Raw genomic sequence first — 22,911 nt, forward strand, 5'->3', positions numbered from 1 at the left:
AGAAGGCGTCCAGCGGAGCGGGCTCCGGGAAAGGCTGAGCGCCGTCAGCAGGAGGCGGGGACTGCGGAAAAGAAGAGCCAATGGAAGCGAGGTACCCCGCCCCTTCGCCGAGATGGACCGCCACGTTCTGGCCGTTGGGGAAATTCTCGCTTCGAAGAAAGCGGGACCTCGACGCCCCGCTGAGGGAAAAGAGAGAGGCTGCGCGGAGGGGGAGGGGTCGAGACCCGGCCGCGTGGAAGAGCCGCGCCGGCCGAAGGGTCCTTGGCCCGCCGCAGCGAGTCACGTGGGCCGGCGGGGGCGGGGTCGGAAAGGCTGGTGAAGTTTCTTCCGGGTCAAGGACGCTTAGCTCCAGCTCCGTGGGGGTGAATGCCGGGTCTCGGGACGCCTGGCGTTTGACTCATCTAGACTGCGAGTGTCTTCTGGTGGCGGCGATGAGCTCCCAGAAAGGGAACGTGGCGCGTTGCCGGCCCCAGAAGCACCAGAACACGTTTAGCTTCAAAAATGACAAGTTTGATAAGAGTATTCAGACCAAGGTAGGAATCTGCCTGTTGAACTCACGCTGACTCCAGGAAGGAATGGTTCACTGCACGGGAAAAGGAAACGAGGAGTAGGCGAGGGCGAGTGTGGACCGGAGCCTGGAGTTAGTCTTGGCCGAGGCGCAGCCCTCTCTAAAATGATATTCCCACGCCCTGTCTTTGACCTGGATGTGTGTGTCTTGTCGTTAAGAGCGTGAAAGGGACCCTCTGCCAACATTCAAATGGATAAATCGAGTCATGTGCGCTCCCCATCCGGATCCCACATTTTGCCATAGGAAAACTAGGAGCGGGACACAGACGTCTTTCAAATTCTGTGCCAGATTTATGCAATTACTATTTCTTTTTAAAACACAAACTCCTTGGTTTGTTGGCTTCATCAGGACTGAAGTTTCTGTTTAATTAAAGATTGCAGGATCAGGTTTGATTCATGTAAACCTGCCTTTTTGGTTATAAGTCATTTTGCTTTGGCGGTAATTTTGTAAAAGTGGGAGGATAGTAGCTCTTAAGTTTCATATAGCATCTACAATTGCTGTTACAATCGCCGCCTACTCTCGTGACTGTAGGGAGATAGTTGAAGCAAAGACGTCATGGGGGCTACAGTCACATCAGATAAATCTGATATGCACGTAAGCTGGAGTTAAAATTTACCAGGTGTGGAAAAACTTTCCCAAGTCCGTACCTTTATTATTGTTTAACCTGAATAAAAAGGCCGTGCTATTTCAAATATATGTCTGTGTCTATCCTGTTTTCTTACTCTCATGTCTTTGCAAAACTTTTGCAATATTGTCTTCGCAATTGTGTCTTTCATAGAATGATAAAAATCACTTTTAGTAACTACTAGCTCCAGTGTAGCTCATTGCACTTGCACTTTTAAGCGCAAATCTTTTGAGTTTGCACTTCTTGCTGTGGTATTTCTTCTTAGTCTTGAGCATTTCCTTGTGCATTTTATTGATGCTATCTAACATTCAGCTCAGTATGATCTTGGATGTGTTCTTGGGTCTTAAGTTCAGTCACTTGGGACTGCAGCGATAGCACAGCGGGTAGGGCGTTTGCCTTGCACGTGACCTACCCTGGTTCTAGTCCCAGCATCCCATATGGTCCCCGGAGCACAGCCAGGAGTAATTCCTGAGTGCAAAGCCAGGAGTAACTCCTGAGCATCGCCGGGTGTGACCCAAAAAGCAAAAAAAAGGAAAAAGTTTAAGTCACTTTGGCACTTTTTTGTTTTGGGGCCATACCTGGTGATGCCCAGTGGTTGTTCCTGGCTCTGAGGTACTCATGGAGGTGCTCTGGGGACCACATGGGATGCTTGGGATAGAACCTGGGTCTGCGTGTGCAAGGCAAGTACCATACCTGCTGTACTGTCTTTTCAGTTCCAGTTTTGCCACTTTTGAAACAGGAGAAATCTCATTTGTTGGTACTATTGCCACCTTTTTATTGGAAGTTCTGACAAAAACAACTAGAAATATTTTGCTAAAGAAGGAATATTAGGCTGCTTGTTTATATAATGAATAACTAATCATTGGCAGTCTTCATAGCAAGTTATTGAACCAGTTACCTGCAGTTCTCTAAGGCCAACATGTCCAAAGTATTTTACCCTATCTTTATACTTTACCCCTGCCAGTTGTTTTACCTGTTTTCATGGAAGGGTTCATAGGAAATGCATGGTTGGAGGCTGGAGAGATAATATGGGAGCTAGAGCATTGCATGCTGTTCTGCCCTGGTTTGATCCCCAGCACAGCATATGGTCCCCTGAGCACTAAGCCAGGATTAGCTCTTGAACATCACTTAGGGTGGCCCAAGCCCTCCCCTCTTAAAAAAAAATTCAGATTTTGTAAATGTCTTTGAAAAGATGCAGTAGCCATTCACTACTTGAAACTCATTCTTTGAAGTTTTGCATGACATTTCTCTCTTCCTCCTCCACCAAGCTGTTTGTCAGAACTTTTTTGTTTTGTTTGTTTGTTTTTGGGGCCACACTCGGCAGTGCTCAGGGCTTACTCCTGACTTTATTTTCAGGGATCACTCCTTACTGTGCTTGGAGATCAGACCCGTGTCAGCCACTAGCAAGGCAAGCATCCTGCAGGCTGTTCTACTTCCCCAGCCCCAGTTTGTCAGAACTTTATTGAAATTCAAATAGGATCATGACAGATGTTTCATCGAGAAGTTTTTCTAGGGAAAGCACCCATTCCCACAAGGAAACAGATGTTAACTTGTGTGAATAATTTTGGTGTGAGTAATGAAGTGGCAGTCATGGGAATATTTTGTTTCTCAATCAATGGGTGTCAGCAGTGAAGGGTTAAACAAGTAGGTGGCCATAGAACAAATGGGTAGTTGGACAGATATATAATTGACTATGATTTCAAGTTAACCATCTCAGGTACTCAAGAGATCACATGGGACTTCCTTTGATCTTTTATCCAACATTTGGAACTTTTCCTGGGCTGTACTCTGCTATATTTTAACAATGCTGTCTATTAAATGGGTTTATGTTAACTATCTCCCTCCAACCCCTCATTTATTTACTATAAAACATAATGGGGTCGGAGTCGTCATACATTTGGTAAGGTATTTATTTACCAGTCCAGGTTTGATCCCTGGCACTTCATATGGTCCCCCAAGTCTACCAAAAGTGATCCCTAACCACAGAACTAGAAGTAAGCCCAAAGTGTCACTGGTTGTGAACCCCTCACCCTCTCCAAAAAAAAAAATAAATTTAATGGTACTTTTTCAATTGACAAGGTGATGTAACTTGAGCCTCTAGTTTGCTGGACATCATGGTATACATAAGAATATTTACACTTGGGCCGGAGAGATAACACAGGAGTCCAGAGTAAGGGACTTAATTGCCTTACATGTGGCCCACCCAGATTCAATTTGCAGCATCTCATATGTATGGTTCCCTAAACCCAAGCCCTGTGAAGAGTGATCCCTTAACACAGAGCCAGGATTAATTCCTGAGCATAGTCAAGGAGGCCCAACTCCCCTCATCCTACCCTGTCACTGTCATCCCGTTGCTCATTGATTTGTTCGAGCGGACACCAGTAACGTCTCTCATTGAGAGACTTACTGTTACTGTTTTTGGCATATTCAATACGCAGGGGTAGCTGCCAGGCTCTGCCCCGCGGGGCTCAATACTCTCGATAGCTTGCCGGGCTCTCCGAGAGGAGCGGAGGAATCGAACTCTGGTTGGCCAAGTGAAAGGCGAACGCCCAACTGCTGTGCTATCGCTCCAGCCCTAAAATAATAATGGTAGTTAAGTTTTTTCTTTTTTTCCTCCCTGATTTTTATTGAGGCAGGATGATTTTCAATACTGTTATCGATAGAGTTTCAAACATACAAGTTTCAACACAGCCTACCAGCAGAGTGTCTGCTTCCCACCAACAGTATTCCGAGCACCCCTCCCACTGGGTAAACTCAATTCTGGGAACCAACTCTCAGATTTTGTTGTCTTTGGCTATTTATTAGTCCCTTGCTCTGTTCTTTTTATCCCACATATAAGAAAGATCAAACTTAAGTTTTGTAGTATTTTCAGATATTTCCTCTATTATTATTTATCTTTTACTTTCTCTTGGTTTCACATGAAAAATAATTTCATCCATATTTGGGGATAATTCCCAATTTACCGACATTCTCAAAATGATATCACTTGAAATGTTAACACATGTTTCTTAATATTGAGGCCCATTCAAGTGTAACTGTTTTTTTCTATACCATTCCTGTATTTTCATTGGTGACTGAAATAAATTTGTCTTGATGGCATCTACTATACTACTCCTGCTAAGTGGTAGGGTATTCCCATTGAATTACGAAAAGTGTGTAATTGTCAACACTTATTTCAACAGAAAGTTAAAGAACATAATTGGAAATAAACTATTCTCTGATATTCTCTGTTTGTTTCACCGGAGAGAGGGAAAGTCATAATTTATGTTCTCTCCTCCCCAAATGGGTCATTTTCCATTTCAAGAAACACTGGTAGGGAGTGGCGCAGTTGGACACAGAACCTCAGGGCTGAGAGTTCCAGGCTGCTGTAGCAGCATTTGTTATTTTAAGCTGGAGGACTCTTTCCACACCTGCACATGTGTTCTAGTGAGATCACAGCAGGTGTACAGACGCTCCTGCTTGTCCTCAGAACAGCCCTGATGCCCTCTCATGCCATCCTTCCAAGTGTGTTTTCTCACCGTTGACTTTTGTGAAATGAAGAAATGAAGTAATGAAGTAAAGAGAGGGGTAAAGAGATAGCTCACATGCCTGAGATTCCATTCCAAGATTTTTCTTAGCACTTAAAAGCCATATAGCAGTTAGATATATTGAATGAATTATACATGCATTCCTTTTCTGAACTTGTCTGATGTGTGCAAAGCAAAGCCGCCTTCATGAAGGAAACTATCATTAGTATTTAGTTGCTATCTTAGGAAGAAAGGGCTTTTGGGGAAAGATACTGCAGAACAGTATGCCCAGAGGTCATTCTTAGTGACCCCTGGCAGTGCTTAGAGAACCATATGGAGTGCTGGGTATTCCAACCAGGGTCAGCCACATGCAAGACAGAGCCTTAGATACTCTATTATCTCTGGCCCTGAAGTGTTTGTTCTTTTGGTTGGACTTTCAGTGTCCCAGATTCTCAGATTAGCCATTATTACTGGCAAGTCTCTTCCTCATTTGGCTTTCTTAATCTCCTTCCCTGAGGCAGCCCCCAATTTTTCACTGTTACCTTCTCCACTCCTTTTAATATGCCACCTGTAATTTGTAGTTTATCATGATCCTATGAAGACATAGTACTGCAAACAGATTTTTTTCTTTTTCTTGTCATATCTGAGAATTTATTTGGGAACTATGTTCCCCTGCAGTCCTTAAGCAGCAAAGTTTTTTTTTTGTTTTGTTTTATTCTTTATGTCACAATCAAGTTTAGAACTCTTTGTCATGGTGCCTCAGTTTGTGTTTCCCTCATTCAGAAACCTTGGTTTTATGCCATCATACAGTTATCTGCTCCACACCTGTACTCACCTCATGGTTATACATCTCCTTATGAGTACCTGGCTCACTCACTGTATTCCCATGCTACCTGTCATCATACTTACGTGATTGCTTCATTCACATGGCTGATCTAGCCAACATCTGCTATTCCATATATGTGTATATATATACACACACACACATATATACATATATATATATGTATATATATATATATATATATATATATATATATATATAAAATGGTCAGGGACTACTCCTGGCTCTGCACTCAGGAATTTCTCCTGGGGATGCTCAGGGGACCATATGGGATGCTGGGGATCTAACCCTGGTCCACTATGTACAAGACAAGTCCCTTACCCACTGTACTATCACTCTGGCCCCAATCAATTTTTTAAAAGTTCCATTTAATAGATGCTTCTGTCTGTTAAATTTTCCACTTTTTGCTCTTCTCATTTGTTCTTTCCACCTTTATCTAATTTCAAATCCTTATCATATCTGTTAAAATGCTATTTTGTACATATGTCAACTACCTTATTCTTTTCCTGTCTGATACTTGTCTGATAGAATTCTTAACCTGCTCAGATCCAGATTCCTTTTTTTTTTTTTTTGGAGGGAGTTGGGGTGTGTACGTAGGGGGCAGGAAGGCCACACCCAGCAGTGCTTAGGGCTTACTCCTGGCAGTGTATTGAGAGGTCACTTCTGAAGTTGTTCAGGGGACCATACATGGTGTCCTGGATTGAACTTGGGTCAGTTACATATAAGACAAGCACCCTATCCATTGTACTCTCTCTCCAACCCCTAGGTCCTCATTTCTGGTCTGTTACTACAGTAATCCCTTGATTATAAAATGGTGGGGCTCAGGGTATCATGCAGTGCCAGGGGTCAAGCCAGGATCAGTGGGGTAAGAGGGCAAGAGCCTTAACCCTTGTATTATCTCTCTACCCCAGATCCAGCTTTCTTTCACTCCACCAGCATATCAACCAAACAACCTGCCTCAGTGCACATTCTCTCCTGCTTCCTGTTCACTGAATACAGTACCTGTCTCCCTCTGTGCCCCGGAGCTCATTCCCTCAGCTTACCAATGGCTTAAAGCCTTTAATTCTCTCAGTTGTCATCCATGTTCTCTTGCATCACCATTCTTGCCCTAATGGCTTATCTCTTTTTAAAAGTTCTGGAACTGGAGACATAGGGCACAAGTTAAAATACTTCCTTTTCATTCACCTTGGTTCTGTCCTGGTTCAAACCAAATATGGTCCCTCAAGCAGTACCAGGAGTGACCCCTGGGCATTGCAGGATGTCATCCCCAGTCCAAAATATAAATAAGGGCCAGAGAGATAGTATAAGAGGCAGAGTGCTTACTTTGCATGCAGCGGACCCAGTATGTTTCCCTGAACCCCTCAGGAGCCATCCCTAAGCACAGATCCAGGAGTAAACCCTGAGCATCACCAGGTATGGCCACAGAACCACAGATAAGAAAGAAAACATCCTTAGATACAACCCATACTTATTTCTATATCTATCCGATTTCTTTTTTCTTTTTTTTATAGAAAGCTTTTGATTGATTTGCACCTTTACTTGCACCTTTACCTATCCATTATTATTAACATTGTCCTATCCCTAACAGATACTTTTTAAAATTTATTTTTGGGGTTTTGGCAATACCCAACAGTGCTCCTGACAGAAGAAGACCATACTCAGGGCTGGGAATTGATCTGCTATCTACTGAATGCTAGGCAAGTGCCTTAACTCCTGTACTATCTCTCTAGCCCCTCACATACTTTCTGTGGTTACAGCAGTCTCCACATTAACACTTCCAGAGTATGCCCAGAACTACTTAGCTGGGAAATATGAACCTTGGGCCAGGTCATGCTTGATGTTATTGTGTAGTGTGCAGGAAAGAATTCAGACCTCAAACTTGCCTTGCAAAAGTTCTACACTTGAACTACCTCCTTGACTGAAGTATTCCCCTGATTGGAAGATGGTGGGGCTCAGGATATCATGCAATGGTAGGGGCCATGCACTGTCACCTGTCACTTATCTTTTTTGTAGCCATGAATCCACCCAGACCGCTCTTGTCAAAATTTTTCTACATCTCAAACAATTCAGCAGCATTTGCTTCTTTAACATTCTCCCAAAATCATTTCTTCTTTAACTCAACCCAGGCCTTTATAGGACATCTTTCTGCTCATCCCTTCCAGATCTGGAACTTCAGATTGGCCTTTGTTCTAAGCAGCAGAGTTGATATTTACTACCTACTTGATGTTTATTCTTTTAAAACATATGTATATTATCATCATTATTGCTATTTAATTTATTGATTTCCTTCTGAGCAGGAATCCTAGAGTTTCAGATTATCAGGAATGCCCAGTGTTTGATGAGGCAATTTGTGTTAACCCCATTCCTGTACTCTCAATTTAGGCTGTCACTCGGGTTAAGTAGATATGGATTGATTTTGATACGGTTATTTAATTATTGTTTCACTATTTTTTAAATTTAGTTTTGAGTTGTATGGTTTACAATACTATTAATAACTGTTTGTTATGCACATATCTCCAATACCGCACCCATTGCTAGTGTACCTTCCTCCCTCTCCCAAGGACCCTAATACCCCTTCCTCTCAAACCCCTCTTCCCCACCTTCAAATCAATTGTGTGGATCAGTTCTACCATCATCTTGCTTTTTGGCCATTGTTACAACCTTTCTTTATATCTTTAAATGTTATTTTGGTCAGTTCTGTTTGTTTATCTCCTTTGCTCATTTTTTGCCAGATTTCAGATGGGATTTTTAAAACTTTTGGTCAGAATTTTCAGTAGCTTTTTGAAGAGGGTGGCAACATGGTATGGTAGAGAGTCTTTGATTTTAGGGTGAAGATTTAGGTAGAGGTGCTGTTTTTTGGCAGTGTAATTTTGGACTAGTTTCTTAACTTGTTAGGGTCTTGGTGGATTTAGTGTACAGTGGAGGGTAAGTAAGGCTGATGGGAATGCTCACATGGCATTCCCAGTCATCCCGAGTTAGGCATTCAGATCATGCTAGCCCATCCCTTTGTCTTACTACAATGTACCTCATGCTCACATGCTGGTCGCTTATTTATGTCTTTCCTGGCTAATCTCTCTGGAATGTCTCTCTGCAACTTTGTGGCATTGGTTGCCCTTCACACACATATGATGATCATTTCAATTGGTTATTAGTATATAGATATATCATTTTTTTCTTTTTTTGCATAAATACCACCTCTAGAGAATAGGGCTTCAAACATCTTTGAACTGTATGTGGTGTATAATATGTACATCTAGCAGAAGTTGTAGGATGTGGGTTACGAAACAGTGAAAATTGAGTAGTTTCTATCGACATTGTACTATTGATTACAGATCTGTGTTGATTTACATATGGGTTCTTTTGGTGAGGACGGTGGGGGGGGAGGGGAAAAGGACTGTTTAAACAGTGCTCTGGGGCTTCAGGAGCCAATCCTGGTGATTCTTGGCCAGTCAGGCTGGCAGTTAAATGTGAAGGCCCTAGCATGTCGTGCTGACTAGACCTTGCACTGCTGAGGATTACCCAGGAGGCCACGAGGCTGGCTTGGGAGACCATCTGCTGCCAGGATTGAACAGGGTTGGCTGTTGCACAGCATGTGTCTTAACCCTTGTACTACCTCTCTGGCCCTAATACATTTGTCTTTATTCAGCCCCTCTCCTAGACAAAGATTGCAAAAATATCTTTGCAATTTTTTAATGATTTGCTTTACTCTGAGGATTCATATATTATTAAACGTTCTGCCCTGAGCACTAGGCGGTTCACTTGTTTGTCTGGAAATTACTCATACTACTGAAGTCATCAATTTGTGTAATATAGATGACATAGTATATACTTGTAAATGTTTGTACAGTATACATAAGCTTTTATCCTAAGACACTGTGGTAACTTGTTTTCTATCAACTTGAATGTTTATATAACTTAACATTCAATCTAGATTTTAATAAAGTTAGGATGTCACCTGTCATCCATATTTAAAAAAAAATATTATGGTTACTTTCACATAGGGGCTGCTGATGCATCTTTTTGCTGTTGAGAATGGCAGTTTTTTGGCCTCTATAAAATTGTGTCAAGGTTAATTATACCCTAGTAAATTTAAATTTAAAATTCCCTGGTTTACTGTAGTAGTTAACTCTAATCTTAAGGATTTTCTTTGGACAACTTTTTATCTGTTTTGCTTTGGTTTTGGCCACACCCAGTGGTGTTCAAGGTCTATTCTCAGCTTGTTCAGGGGTTATTCCTGGTAGTACTGGGGGATCATGTGGTTCCCAAGATTAAATCTGGACCTCCAGCATACAAACCATGTGCCCTGTCCCTTTCATCTGTCTCTCCAATTGGGATGCCTTTATTGAGGTTGACTTTCTTTTACACAGTAAGAAAAACCAATAAAATCTCATTAAGTTTTGCAATTCCAAGTAGCTGACTGAAAAGATGAATTTATCTTTGTTTTCCCCAAATTAATCTAACATTAAAAACATGAAGTTTCACCTTTCACTGAAAGTGGTTATTTGAACCACCGTATTTCTTGTCTGTTATCAGGTGATCTATAGTTCAGATCTAAAGTTCAGAAAAGGCTTTTTTTTTACTGATTCTTTTTTTTTTCCCTTTTTTGAGTCATACCCTGTGATGCATAGGGGTTACAGGGGTTGCTCCTGACTTTACACTCAGGAATTACTCCTGGAGGTGCTCTGGGGACCATATGGGGTGCTGGGAATCGAATCTGGGTCGGCTGTGTGCAAGGCAAACCCCCTATCCACTGTACTATCGCTCCAGCCCTTATTCACTGATTAAAGTGTGTGTGAGTGTGTGTGCACGTGCACACATGTGCATGCATGCAATCAGTGTCAGAACCTTCCTCAAGGTCTCACATGCAACATGAGCAAGTACTGCACCCCTGAATGGCTTTAAACAGTGGTCTATGTGCCTGTCTACACACACCAGCTCTTCTGCTTTTGTTTACGGATAAATCCCACTTCTTGTTTAATGTCTTGTTTAAGTGTTAGAAGTACAGAAGGACATGAAAGAGTCACTTTTGTTTGAAATTAGCCTGTGTTACTAATTTAGTCTAGTCCTTCAAGAATTTATGTTCCTTTGTTAGTTAAAATTAACAGTGATGGGACGTGAGAGATAACTCACATGTAAAACACATGCCTAGCATGCAGGAGACCATGAGTTAAATCCTTGGCACCTCATACTAGTTATCCATTCATCACTTCCCAGCCCTGCCAGGCCTGGCTCAGGCATTAAAAACTTGGGGCTGGAGCGATAGCACAGCGGATAGGGTGTTTGCCTTGTACGCGGCCTACTCGGGTTCTAATCCCAGCATCCCATATGGTCCCCTGAGCACCACCAGGAGTAATTCCTGAGTGAAGAGCCAGGAGTAACTCCTGTGCATCGCCGGATGTGACCCAAAAACCAAAATAAATAAATAAATAAATAAATAAATAAATAAATAAATAAATAAATAAATAAACAAAAAACTGCCTGCACTGTGGATTGCCAAGGATTGGTATTGCCAAGGAGCAGTTCTGCCCATTCCTTAGTCCACTTCTGCTGGGGATGGCCCTTAACTTAAAAAGAATGTAGGGGCTCCAGGGAGATGGCTCAAAGACCGAGGCATATGATTTATGTGTGGGAGCTTCAGATTCAATGTCTGACACTGCAGTGTTCCACCAAGCACTGCATCGCCAAGGGTGGTTTCCCCAGGTCAATGATGTGTAAGTCCACAGGGCTGGAGAGATAGTGCAGTGACTAAGGCACTTGCCATGCATGTAGCCAACCTGGTTTCATTCTTCAACCTGGCACTGCGTTTTGTACCCCAGGCTTAGCCAGGAGTGATCCCTGAGTACTGCTGGGTGTTACCAAAAAATGAAGGAGGGAGGGAGGGAGAGAGGAAGAGGAAGAGGAGGTGGAGGAGGAGGAAGGGGGGTGGAGGCCGGTTGTAAAATGTCTTCCCTATTCTGTGGCATACCTTTGAGATTTGCCATACGAAGTAGAGATACATGACTTTCTTGCTTTTACCCATTGGATTGGGGCTCAAAGAAATTATACTCTCCAATCAGATCTTAACCCCAGTGAGGATGGCACTATACACCCCAAATCTTTTGAATCCTTGAGATGCTGAACATAGTGTTGAATACCAACTACCTCATACTTTTTGGAATTGTTTCTGTAGACAGCAGAGAGATGGCTATGATGTATGCTTAATTGTAACCTGTCACACATTTGATCATTTGACATGTTGGAATACTAAACTTAGAGCCAGGGCACAACTGGAGTAGTCTTCAGACTCTGTGTGGGTGAGTCACTTTGGGGTAAGTTATATCACCTCTCACATTAGAATAACAATAAATGGCAACACCACTTTCTTCTTCCCACACAAGGATGATCTGAGAATAAAATGAAAAGCATTATAGAATGAATCCAGATTCTTAAAAAAGATATAGAAATTAAGTGCAATAGTATTTTGCTAAGGTGATTTGCATCCTTCATTCGAACATCTTTATCTCTTAGCTTTTTTATATTCTTGTCTTTTTTCCTCTTTTTATATGAGACAGTATTCTCAACTAAGGTAATAACATGAATACTGAACTTCATAGAATCATGGCACAAGTATTTTTTGGTTACCGGTATAACTTGACTCTTAAATCAATTGTCAACAACTGCTTTATTCTTAAGACATATTAGTGTGATCAGAACAGGGCAGCTATCTTTGAAGAAGTTAATTAGCTTCAATATGGTGATTATCCTTGTATGCCTGCCCTGAAGTAAATGACTTCCAATGTTGATTTATTTTAAAAGATAAAATCATTTAGTCAGTGAACATTATATGTTACTATGCTTGACTAAGTTCAAAACATATTCCTAAAATATGCACTTGGGAGGAAGTAAATTTTTCTTTTTTGTTTAATACATCTTAAACAATGATTGGTGAATAGTTTGTCTCTTTTAAGATCACTAACTTGAGGCATACCATACTGGTTGAACAAGATCTTAAATTATGACTAAGTTTGGATGACTGCTTATACAAAACGTGTGTTGCCTCATGATATGACACAGTTGTTACTTGTAGTGCTTTTTTGCATGCCAGTTGAATTATACATAGTTGGCCTATATGGCTCACCTGTTTAGTTATCAATATATTGTTTAAGGTCTCAGTATACTAAAAATTTGTGCAGAACAGGATATACAAAAGTTTGTCTTTTTTAGGGCATTCCTTAGTAATGAGTTTTTCTAACTTTGAAATTTTGCTTTGTACTCTTTAAACAACTAATATTTTTTTAGAATAAAAAATGTATTCAATGTGATATTTTTGCCTTAGGAGCAAGCTGGCAGGTTTGGCCTTATTTGTACTAGTACTAGAATTCAAGTCAAAGCATGGTACACATTGAAGTAAGTACTCCATGAAATTGTGCTTTTCCCCCCATTTAGTATTTAGAACACCCTGAAAGTTGTAAGAGAACACTTTCTAGTTAAAACTTTAATAGACTGTCCTAAACTAAAAGCCATCTTTTTATGGTTTCTGCCTCTGCTGCTCTTGTTTAATCTTGTGACTTGAAGCATGTCTCTTAATTCTCTGAACCTAAGTTTTCTCATCTACAAAATGAAGATAATTATGCAGGCCCCTAACCACAGGAATGTTCAAAGATATAGCAGGGAGAATTTTTTATAGATTAGGTGTGTGGTTTATAGATGTCTGATAGCAATCTTTTGTGTAAAATTATTTAGTTTTGGGTCCGAAGCAATGATAGTGCAGCAGGTAAGGTGCTTTCCTTGTAAGCAGCCAACCCAGGTCCGTTCCCCAACACCCCATTTAGTCCCCTAAATCCTGCCAGGAGTGGCCCTTGAGCACAGAGCCAAGAGTATACCTTGAGTACCACCAGATATGGCCCCCAAACAAGCAAAAATTAGTTTGCTATTATTTTTCTATCAAAACCTAAAAGGGCCTCTTTATAATAAGCCATGTAAATAAGTAACTCTTAAACATGCTTCTGTCTAGACACCTGACCAAAGTACAGACATATCCCTTGCCTGTGAAATCACTCGAGGACTTCACAAGTACTCGAGGACTTCACAAGTAAGCAAAAGAGCACAACCAGGAACTGTAAACCACCAAGCAGGAAGTCAGATGATAAGTAAAGTACAAGCTTTCTTGAGAAGATGTAGACACATCTTTAGCTGGATCTCCTTTTATTTTGGTGCAGAAATATTCCTTAGGCCTGAGCATTGAACTGCCAGCTCACTTTGGACAAGAAAAGTAGAGAGTGTATATATCTGGGCTCCCTGAGTACCACTTGGATGCACCCCTCCCTCCAAGAAAATAAGAAAAACAACTGATATAAATATTTTTTTCATGATCAAAAGAAAGTTGAAATCTAAAATTGATAGTTTCTGTGCAAAGCAGTGTGATTGTTTTTGAGTTATAGACCTTAGTCATGTAGGTAAAAGCCCAGGGTTAAATTTGATTGGGGGAGGTGATGCCTTTAAAATTTTTTAAGGGGCTGGAGCGATAGCACAGCGGGTAGGGCGTTTGCCTTGCACACGGCCGACCCGGGTTCTAATCCCAGCATCCCATATGGTCCCCTGAGCACCACCAGGGGTAATTCCTGAGTGAAGAGCCAGGAGTAACCCCTGTGCATTGCCGGGTGTGACCCAAAAACCAAAAAAATAAAAAAATAAAAAATAAAATAAAATAAAATAAAATTTTTTAAATTTATTTAATTGAGGAAAGGGCCAAACATGACAGTGCCTCAGGTTAGTCCTGGCTTGGGATCACTCTTGGCAGTGTTCAGGGGTCAATATCAAATCCAGATCTCCTGCATGAAAGCATGAGCTCCAGCCCTTTGAACACTCTTGTCAGCCTGGGGTGGATGTCAGAGGAGCTGATGTCTTTTTTTATTTTATATTTATGTAGTTTTTTTTTTTATTATTGAATCACTGTGAAATAAACCCTTACAAACCTGTTCATGATTAGGTTGGCTGATGTCTTTTAATATAAAACTTTGGGAAAGCTCCTTTTGAATGAATATTTCACCTAGACCCCAATAGAGATTTCTGATACAGCCTTTCTCACCAGATTGGAAGTTATTCTGCAGACAGTTTCAGCTGTTTGATAGTCCAAACTGTCATACTATGCTTTCAAGGGTTTCTTGGTCATTGGTGAGGAATCTTTTACTGAGTGGCACTCTCGGTGTGCAGTTAGAAATTGTAAGGACTAGGGAGAAAGAAAACAGGCTGATGAAGCCCTGGTACTACATATGGTCTCTGAGCAGCACCAAGAGTCACGTCTGAGCAGAGCCAGGAGTTTGCCCCCGAGCAACCACCAGGTCTGTCCCCAAACCCACCCCCTGAAAAAATTATCAAATTTTAATTTCTAAAAAAGAGGCAGTATGGAATAGTGGAGAAGAATCTGAAATTTGAAGTCAGTGGTCTTGAGGCCTATCAAATTACTCAGTAGATATGTAATTGTAGGTGGCCTATTAAAACCTGTTTGAGGGCTGGAGAGATAGTGCAGTGGGGAGGGCATTGCACGGAGCCGACCCAGGTTTGATCCCCGGCATCTCATAAGGTCCCCTAAGCATCGCCAGGACTCATTCCTGAGCTCAGAACCAGGAGTAACCTGAGCATTGCCAGGTACAGTCCCCAAACAAACAAAAATAATAGAACTTGTTTGAATATGTTTCTTCATATCTGTAAAATGTATTTCTAATGTGGTTGTGAGTAAGCAATACATACAATTAGCTGTGGATGTTGATTTTTTTTAAGTAGAAGATATTATGTCAGTGTCTTTCATCACATTGTTTACTTCTCACTCCCATAACCAGTGGTGGTTCAACTGTAATAATCATAACTGGGGTCAAAGAGATAGTACAGTTATCAAAGCACTTGCATTGCATACAGCCGATCCTGGTCCAATCCCTGGCACCACACATCGTCCCTGAACAACTGAGAGTAGTAGCCCCCCAGAGCACAGAGCCAGGAGTGAGCCTTGAGCACAGCCAAGTGTGGAAACCCCATCCCCACCCCCCCAGTCATGGCTTTGTTTCTTTGTAGCATGTCCTCTACTTCCAGTAGCTGAAATAGGGCACACATTCTCTCGGGAAATGTCAACTTCAACTTTCTGCAGCAGTTTTTTTAAACATTAGCTAGCTTAGGAATCAGCCATTCCTTTGCTCTCTTCTGGAAAAGATGTCTACTAGCATTTGGAACAGTTTGCTGTTTGACCTACCATTACAATCTCTCCTCTAATACTAGGCTGTCCCAAACTCCTGGTAATAGGATTGTTTGCCTTCAAAACAAGGTTAGGAAAACATCGAAATCTGCATGTGGTATTTTCCCTGGCCGACTTTGAGGAGTACCTGCTATGCAAGCTAAGTTCCTCTGGGGCTGTCTGAAGTGAAAAGCAGGTCAACAGGGTGTGCTTGGTGTGTGCATGAAAGGGTCAAGTGTGCGTTCCACACGGAGCTGCAGAAAATCAGTGTGAGAGCAGTGAAGGCACTAGCACAGTCAGGAAGTGAAATCCTTAACCCTTTTTGGAGTGGGGAAAAATTCAAAAAGAAAGAAGACAGCACCCAGAAATTCAGACTCTTGACTATGCCAGGTTGCAGAAAGTGTCAGTCTTGAGGTTGTGTGTGTCAGACAACTTTAATACAGATGCTCCTCAAACCATACTTAAGAGTACTCTGGTAACCATGTTCTCTTGTATTTGGTACTCTTATTGATACTCTGGTCTGCATAACCAGCTTTCCAAGAATCATCTTTTTTATGCAGGAGGATGGCAGGGGCTCAGGGGCCACATCTGGTTCTGTGCTCAGGAGCCACTCCTGGCAGTACACGCTTTACTGTATGTGTTGCAGGGATTCAAACCAGTGTTGGCAACCCCAGCTGCATACTAGCCAGCTCCTTACAGCGCCATACTAGCCATCCCCAGAACTCCATATGGTTCACTTCTGTATTCTCTCTGACCCTCTCCAAGGATCATCTTTTCTACATTTGTTTACTCTGAGAAAAGGTGCATAGGGGTTTTACTATCCTAGAAGCCCATTTCTTTCTCTAGAACTTTCTCTCATGTCTAGAGTTCTCAAAGTCTGTTCTGTGCAATAAGTACTCATGAGTAATAACATTAAATTCTCAAAATGTGGGGCTTAGAAATCTGTTTTGTTTTGATTTAAGGAATCCATACCCAGCAGTGCTCAGGGCTTACTTCGGCTGTGTGCTCAGGGATTATTCTTGGAATGTCTTAGGGAACCATATTTAGTTCTGGGGATCAAACCTTGGCCAGCCACATGCAAGACAAGTACTATACCCATTCCACTATCTCCTGGCTTAGCTTAGAAATCTGATTTTTAATTTTTGTTTTGGGCCTATACCCAGTGGTGTTCACTCTCGATATTGCTCAGGGAACCATATATGGTTGGGGGATTGAACCTGTATGGTCCCCATACAAGGCAAGTCCCCTTCCTATTATATTATCATTCCAGCTCCTAGAAATCTGATTTTTAATATGCTTTCCAGCAGTGTCTCATATACCCTAGAATTTGAGAATTGGCATAAAAAGTTACCCATTTCCCTTACTGTCTTCCATGTCTGTGCCTATCTTTCTATTCCCACTGCTGTAAACACGTTCATTTTTTAGTGCTTTGTTTCTAGATTACTGTAGGATAACATAGCCTCAGGTAGTTTAGGTTTATTGGGTTACTCCTGTCACAGTGCTCCCATTCCTCTGTGTTTATTTGTAGCTTCTTTCTTAGTGTTCTGTTGACTTGTAAATATTGTTTTTCTCTTCTCCTTGAGTCCTTTGCATAGTTTATTCAGAGCAATGTCCTTTTTGTATGGACACAGGAAGACTTAGCAAATGCTATGCTTTTGTAACCTGGGAGTCATTTGACTCTACATGACATTTTCCCCCTGGGTATCTGTTCTCTTGACCTAAGCCTCAGCTGCCCTTACTTCTTAGCACTCCCAAAAGCAGGGTCCCAATGTGGGACGAGACAGACCCAGGGCAAGCGGTGAGTTGTGTGCTACCCTGGCATCGAGATGGGCCTGGCCAAAGTGCCTAATGCTTAACTGTAAGTTAAGAGCTTGGTCATGGACAAATGCTGTCATGATCCAAACAGTTATAACTAGATTCAGACCCTGCTAGGGTTAGGAATGATTAATCTGGCCTGAGTGCTTTAGTCTGAGTCTGTGGCAAGATGTTGCCAGGAGAGCAACATTACTGTATGTGTTGCAGGGATTCAAACCAGTGTTGGCAACCCTGCAAGCCTCAATGTATTTCTTGCTATGTCCTTACAAAAATAGCTAGTATTCAGATGTGATTAAGTTCTTGGACTAAGGAAAGGAGAAAAACCTTAAAAGGTAATTTACCAGCTGGCTGTCAGGAAGGGCTTTGGAATGCCTGACCCTCAGGAAGGGCTTTCTTATGTTGATTTTGCTACCTGGCTGGGTGTAGCCTAGGGGCAAGGGGGAGAGAGAAAGAGGGAGGAGAGGGACCCGAGAATCCAGAGATGCTGTGGTAGATCCAGAGAGAGGACAGAGCTGGAAGTGTGGGAGGTGAGAAAGATGGAAGATTGAATAAACAGTAACTAATCAGCAACCAGCTTGGTCCTCGTTCTTCACCTGTCCTTGACCACTGGCCTTCCCAATCCAGCACATACACAGCGGTTCCAGAGCACTGAATGCAGGTGGTGAGACAGAGCTGCCCTGAGAGCCCGCTAGTGCACACGCCCGTCGTTGGCGTGCTTTAGTTTTTTACAGATTACTACAGCAATATCCTTACACCATTGCCACCTTTCCATTTTGTTACATTTAATTGCCACTTAGGATTTTATCTGATCGAGTCTTTAGATTGAGTAAACCTATTTTTTTTTTCTTTTTGGGTCACACCCAGTGATGCTCAGGGGTTACTCCTCACTTTCACTCAGGAATTACTCCTGGCAGTGCTGGGGGACCATATGGGATGCCGGGGATCGAGCCTGGGTTGGCCACGTGCAAGGCAAACACCCTACCCACTGTGCTATCGCTCTGGCCCCAAACATAATTCTTTAACTTGGCAAATAAGTTCTATGGTTTTTGAGACGTCTTCCCTGATGGATTTTTATTAGGTAGTATTAAGTAATACTTCATCTTGGGGCATGTTTTGTTTACCTCTGTCATCAATATAAAGATTTTAACAAAAAAAGCAACCCAGCTCCCCCAGTGCCTGCAAGCAAAGCATGTGCGCCAACCCACTGAGCTATTTCCTTGACCCAATCTTTCCAAACTATATCTCGAGTATCTAATGTATATCTGGTCTTAGTAGGCTTTCTGTGTGCCTTCTGAGTTGAATGAGAACTTTAGAGAATTATTTAGGAAACAAGGCCAGAGTTTAAAGAATTTAACTTCAACCTGCAAATATCGAGCAAAAGGGGTTATAAGCATAGACTGAGAGAGTTTGATCACCGTGCTGTTCACATGACGTGAGCAGAGTTCCCCGTGGCTCTGGTGCCTGAACCGAGTGTGCTACCAAGTATACTACAGTTAGATGTACAGGTACCACAACCAAGCATGTGACTTCCAATCATCACTGCACGAGCAATAAAGGGAATGAAAGGAGAATAGGAAAGTGTGTGCACTTTACTTTGGGAATAAAGTGCATCCCTTATAGGTTTCTCTGCTGCCAGAAGATGCTACAGAAGCATGTTTCTGCCTGTACATGGGTGTGGCTTCATTTCCATCTACACTGCTTGTCAGGAAATTCTGGGTAGTTTGCTGGTGACTGAAAGAAGCCAGTAGATGGTATGGGTAGTTTGTGCATAGACTCTCTGTGTGATTGGAACTGACAATAGCTCTGCCCACTTATTGAGAGAATAGTCCTCTGTGTGGGATGACCAGAGCTCATTTTATATTCAGTATTTGGATAAAAATGCTATTGTTTATTTTCACAGATGTCATTTATTAAAGATTCCAGCAGGAACAAAGAAAGTGGGAAAGGGAATCAAATATTATTTCTTGTCTAGAAAGAGCTTGCATTGTAAGGATATTGAACAAGAGGAACACTTTGGTTATGTCTAATATATATTTTTCATCTCTGGTGACTTAGGGAAGAAAATTTTAGCTTAGTGTAGAAATAGATTTCACTGTCTTTTCAGGTTTTAATTAAAATTTTATGTAGGGCAAAATTAAATATTGTTTAATCATGTACATGTATGTACATGCATATACACATCATATATTTTAGAGTCTTAGGATAATTTGCTGGAAAGATACTTGGGCTGAGTTTTTTTGTGAAAAACACAAATATTAGTAATTGCTAGCACTGTAGCACTGTTGTCCCGTTGTTCATCAGTTTGCTCGAGCGGGTACCAGTAACATCTCCATTGTGAGACTTGTTACTGTTTTTGGCATATCGAATATGCCAGGCTCTATCGTGCAGGCGGGATATCGTTGCTGGGCTCTCCGAGAGGAACAGAGGAATTGGACCCGGGTCAGCCGCATGCAAGGCAAGCGCCCTACCCTCTGTGCTATCACTCCAGTCCAATAGTTGTTAAGAACATTTAATTTTAGAAAACTCTGGGTATAATTTTTTAAAAAGAAGGAAATCCATAGTAACTTTAGAGCTATATATTTTATTAAATAGCTGTAAGCCAAAATACTTCTAGAACTCACTTCAAAAGTATTTATGGGCTATTTATATGACTAGTTCATTTTTTCAAAAAATAATAAAATATATAAAAATAGTAAGACTCAGTCACTTATCCAAATACGGTATTTCTGAGAGAAGTAGACATTCATGCTATTATTTCTTGTTACATTAAAATAGAGTTTGTAGGACTGGAGAGATTAAGTACAGCAGGTAAGGCTTGCAGGCAGTTTGCATGCATGACTTACATGTAGCTGACCTAACTGTGATTCCCAACACTACATTTTTTTTTCTTTTTGGGTCACACCCAGCGATGCACAGGGGTACTCCTGGCTCTGCATTCAGGAACTACCTGAATGCTCAGGGGACCATATGGGATGCTGGGAATCGAACCCAGGTTGGCTGCGTGCAAGGCAAACGCCCTACCCGCTTTGCTATCACTCCAGCCCCCTCAACACTACATATTTTGTGCCACACCTGAGCACTGCCAGGTGTGACCCAAAATATAGAGTTCCTAGGTTTGTAAGTTTTATGTCAATAAATCTATTGATACCCTTAATTATATAGTGGTAGTATGCTGTGTGCCCATAAGTGTCATATGAACTTGATTATAAGAAGTATATTTTTTACCCCTCTTTCAAAAGCAATAAAGATTATGTCTTTTCTGTTCTTTTAAAAGTACTTTATGCTTTGGGCTCTTCTCTTTTCTTTTTCTCCTCCTGGCAGTGGGAGGATCAGGCTTGCTGGGACTCGACCCCAGAGCTGCATGCAAAGCAAGAGCTCCAGCCCTCTGACCTCTATTCCAAGCCCAGAACCATTAGTTTCTTATGAAGTGAAGCATAAGATTATTGTACCCACTCAACAATACCATTTATAAATGCTAACCTAAGAGAAATGAAAATGTGTCCACACACAAAATTGCAAATGCTAATCATCACTCCAAACTAGCAACAAGTCAGAATGTACTTCCGAGGGAAAATGAATAAACATTAGAGGATATCCACACAGTGGAATATTGTTCACCAATGAAAGGGAATGAATTCCTGAGATATGTTTACTGTTTCTAAGGAGCTGGACTTTTTTTTTTTAATTATATAGATATCCCCACATGGCAGAGCCTGGCAAGCTACCCGTGGCATATTCGATATGCCAAAAACAGTAACAACAAGTTTCACAGTGGAGACATTACTGGTGCCTGCTCAAGCAAATCGATAAACAACAGACGACATGGCTACAGTGCTATATAGATATTGTGTCAGTTAGGAAGAAGGGCTGATGTTTTACAGGCTACTAAAAAAAAGTTCAAATCTCATTATTTTAGGGCTATGCCCAGCAGTACTCGGAAACTACTCTTAAGTTTTCCGGAGTCCCTCCTAGCAGTACTTGGGGGGCCATGTAGTGCTGGGGATTAAACCCAGGCTCCCAATTGTGAAGTATTTGCTCCAGTCTTTGAGCCATCTCCTGAGCCCTGCTTTTTTATGGAGGAGGGCAGAGGCATAGCTCCACATTGGTGGTATTCGGGGCTTACTCCTGTCTGCACTAAGGGATCACTCCTGGCAGTATGGTGCCAAGGATCAAACTGGGGTTGGCCACATGCAAAGCTAGAGCTTTAATTCTTGAATTGCTATACTCTCTCTAGCCCCCAAATCTAAATGAAGTGGTTGTGACTGGCTGGGCCCACTACTTGAAATTTCTTCTTATTTTTTAATGGGGGTGGGAAGGCGGGAGACACTCTTTGGGCCATACCCAGCTGTTCTCAGGTCTTATTCTTGGCTCTGTGCTCAGGAATCACTCTTGTCAGTGCTCAGGAGACCTTATGTGGTACTGGAGATCAAGTCAGGATCAGCTGAGTGCAAGTTAAGCACCTTAACCCCTGTACTATCTTTCCACTCCTTTATTCTTTTTCAACTTTTTTAAGCAAGTATTCACTGGATTAAGGTTTTCTTCTTTAGCTATGGGTGCTAAATTTAGTTAGAATCTTCCACTGAAGACTTCTTCCTTCTAAATACCTAATTTCTTTGCTTGCTAAAATAAATTACCTTTAAAGTATTTTCACATTTATAACATTAAGTTTTGATTTTATATTTGCACTTGCTTAACCTTAGTAACCTATGATTGTCTACCATGGGGAATATGCTAAAATTAATTGCCGAAGCAGACTTAGTTATAAACACAACTGAGATTGCCATCTCCTTTGCTCCAGGCGAAATGATTCCTAGAACTAGGATTTAACTTTCATTACTCACTTTTCTGGAATTCACTTTTTCTATTTTGCCAAAATACTGTAAAATGTGGTTCATGGTTTTCTTTATTTCTTATGATTTGAAGTAAAAGTATTGTGCATGCTCATGCTGAATTTCATTCATTTCTTAAGCAAGGTTAATTTTGTAGTAGTGCTGTTAGTCATGTGAACTCTGTGTAACATCTTCATTTATACTGCCCTTCACATCCTTCACGGGACAAGTTTCCACAAAGACCTGTTTGTTCTACTGTTGATCCACCCTAAAGAAACCAGTTTTCAAACTATGTACAGCTTTGTAAATCAAGATAAACTGGTCCGAAATTGGACATAGCCACAATCAAGAAACCAAAATGCTTCCTAGTTAACAAGCAGAGTGTTTTATGTAGAATAAAATCGGCTGTAATGAAATGATCTGCATTCTAAGAATATTCTAAACAGAGAGCTCATATTGCATTCATATTACAGTCATAGTTCAAGTCATTAGCGTATTCCCATTCTTGTTGAATTAGGAA

The 22,911-nt window shown here is 41.5% G+C and overlaps 1 protein-coding gene across 1 annotated transcript in view; it reads left to right on the forward strand.

Annotated features, from left to right (window-relative positions):
• Positions 1 to 80: 80 nt before the first annotated feature.
• Positions 81 to 22,911, forward strand: part of C1H9orf85 (chromosome 1 C9orf85 homolog) — a 51,612-nt gene continuing 28,781 nt past the window's right edge. Inside the window, exon 1 of the mRNA XM_004600111.2 lies at positions 81 to 533. Coding sequence (XP_004600168.2) covers positions 81 to 533 — 453 coding nt within the window. The remainder of the gene's footprint in view (positions 534 to 22,911) is intronic.

The sequence above is a fragment of the Sorex araneus genome, chromosome 1 (assembly GCF_027595985.1).
Source record: "Sorex araneus isolate mSorAra2 chromosome 1, mSorAra2.pri, whole genome shotgun sequence".
Taxonomy (NCBI): domain Eukaryota; kingdom Metazoa; phylum Chordata; class Mammalia; order Eulipotyphla; family Soricidae; genus Sorex; species Sorex araneus.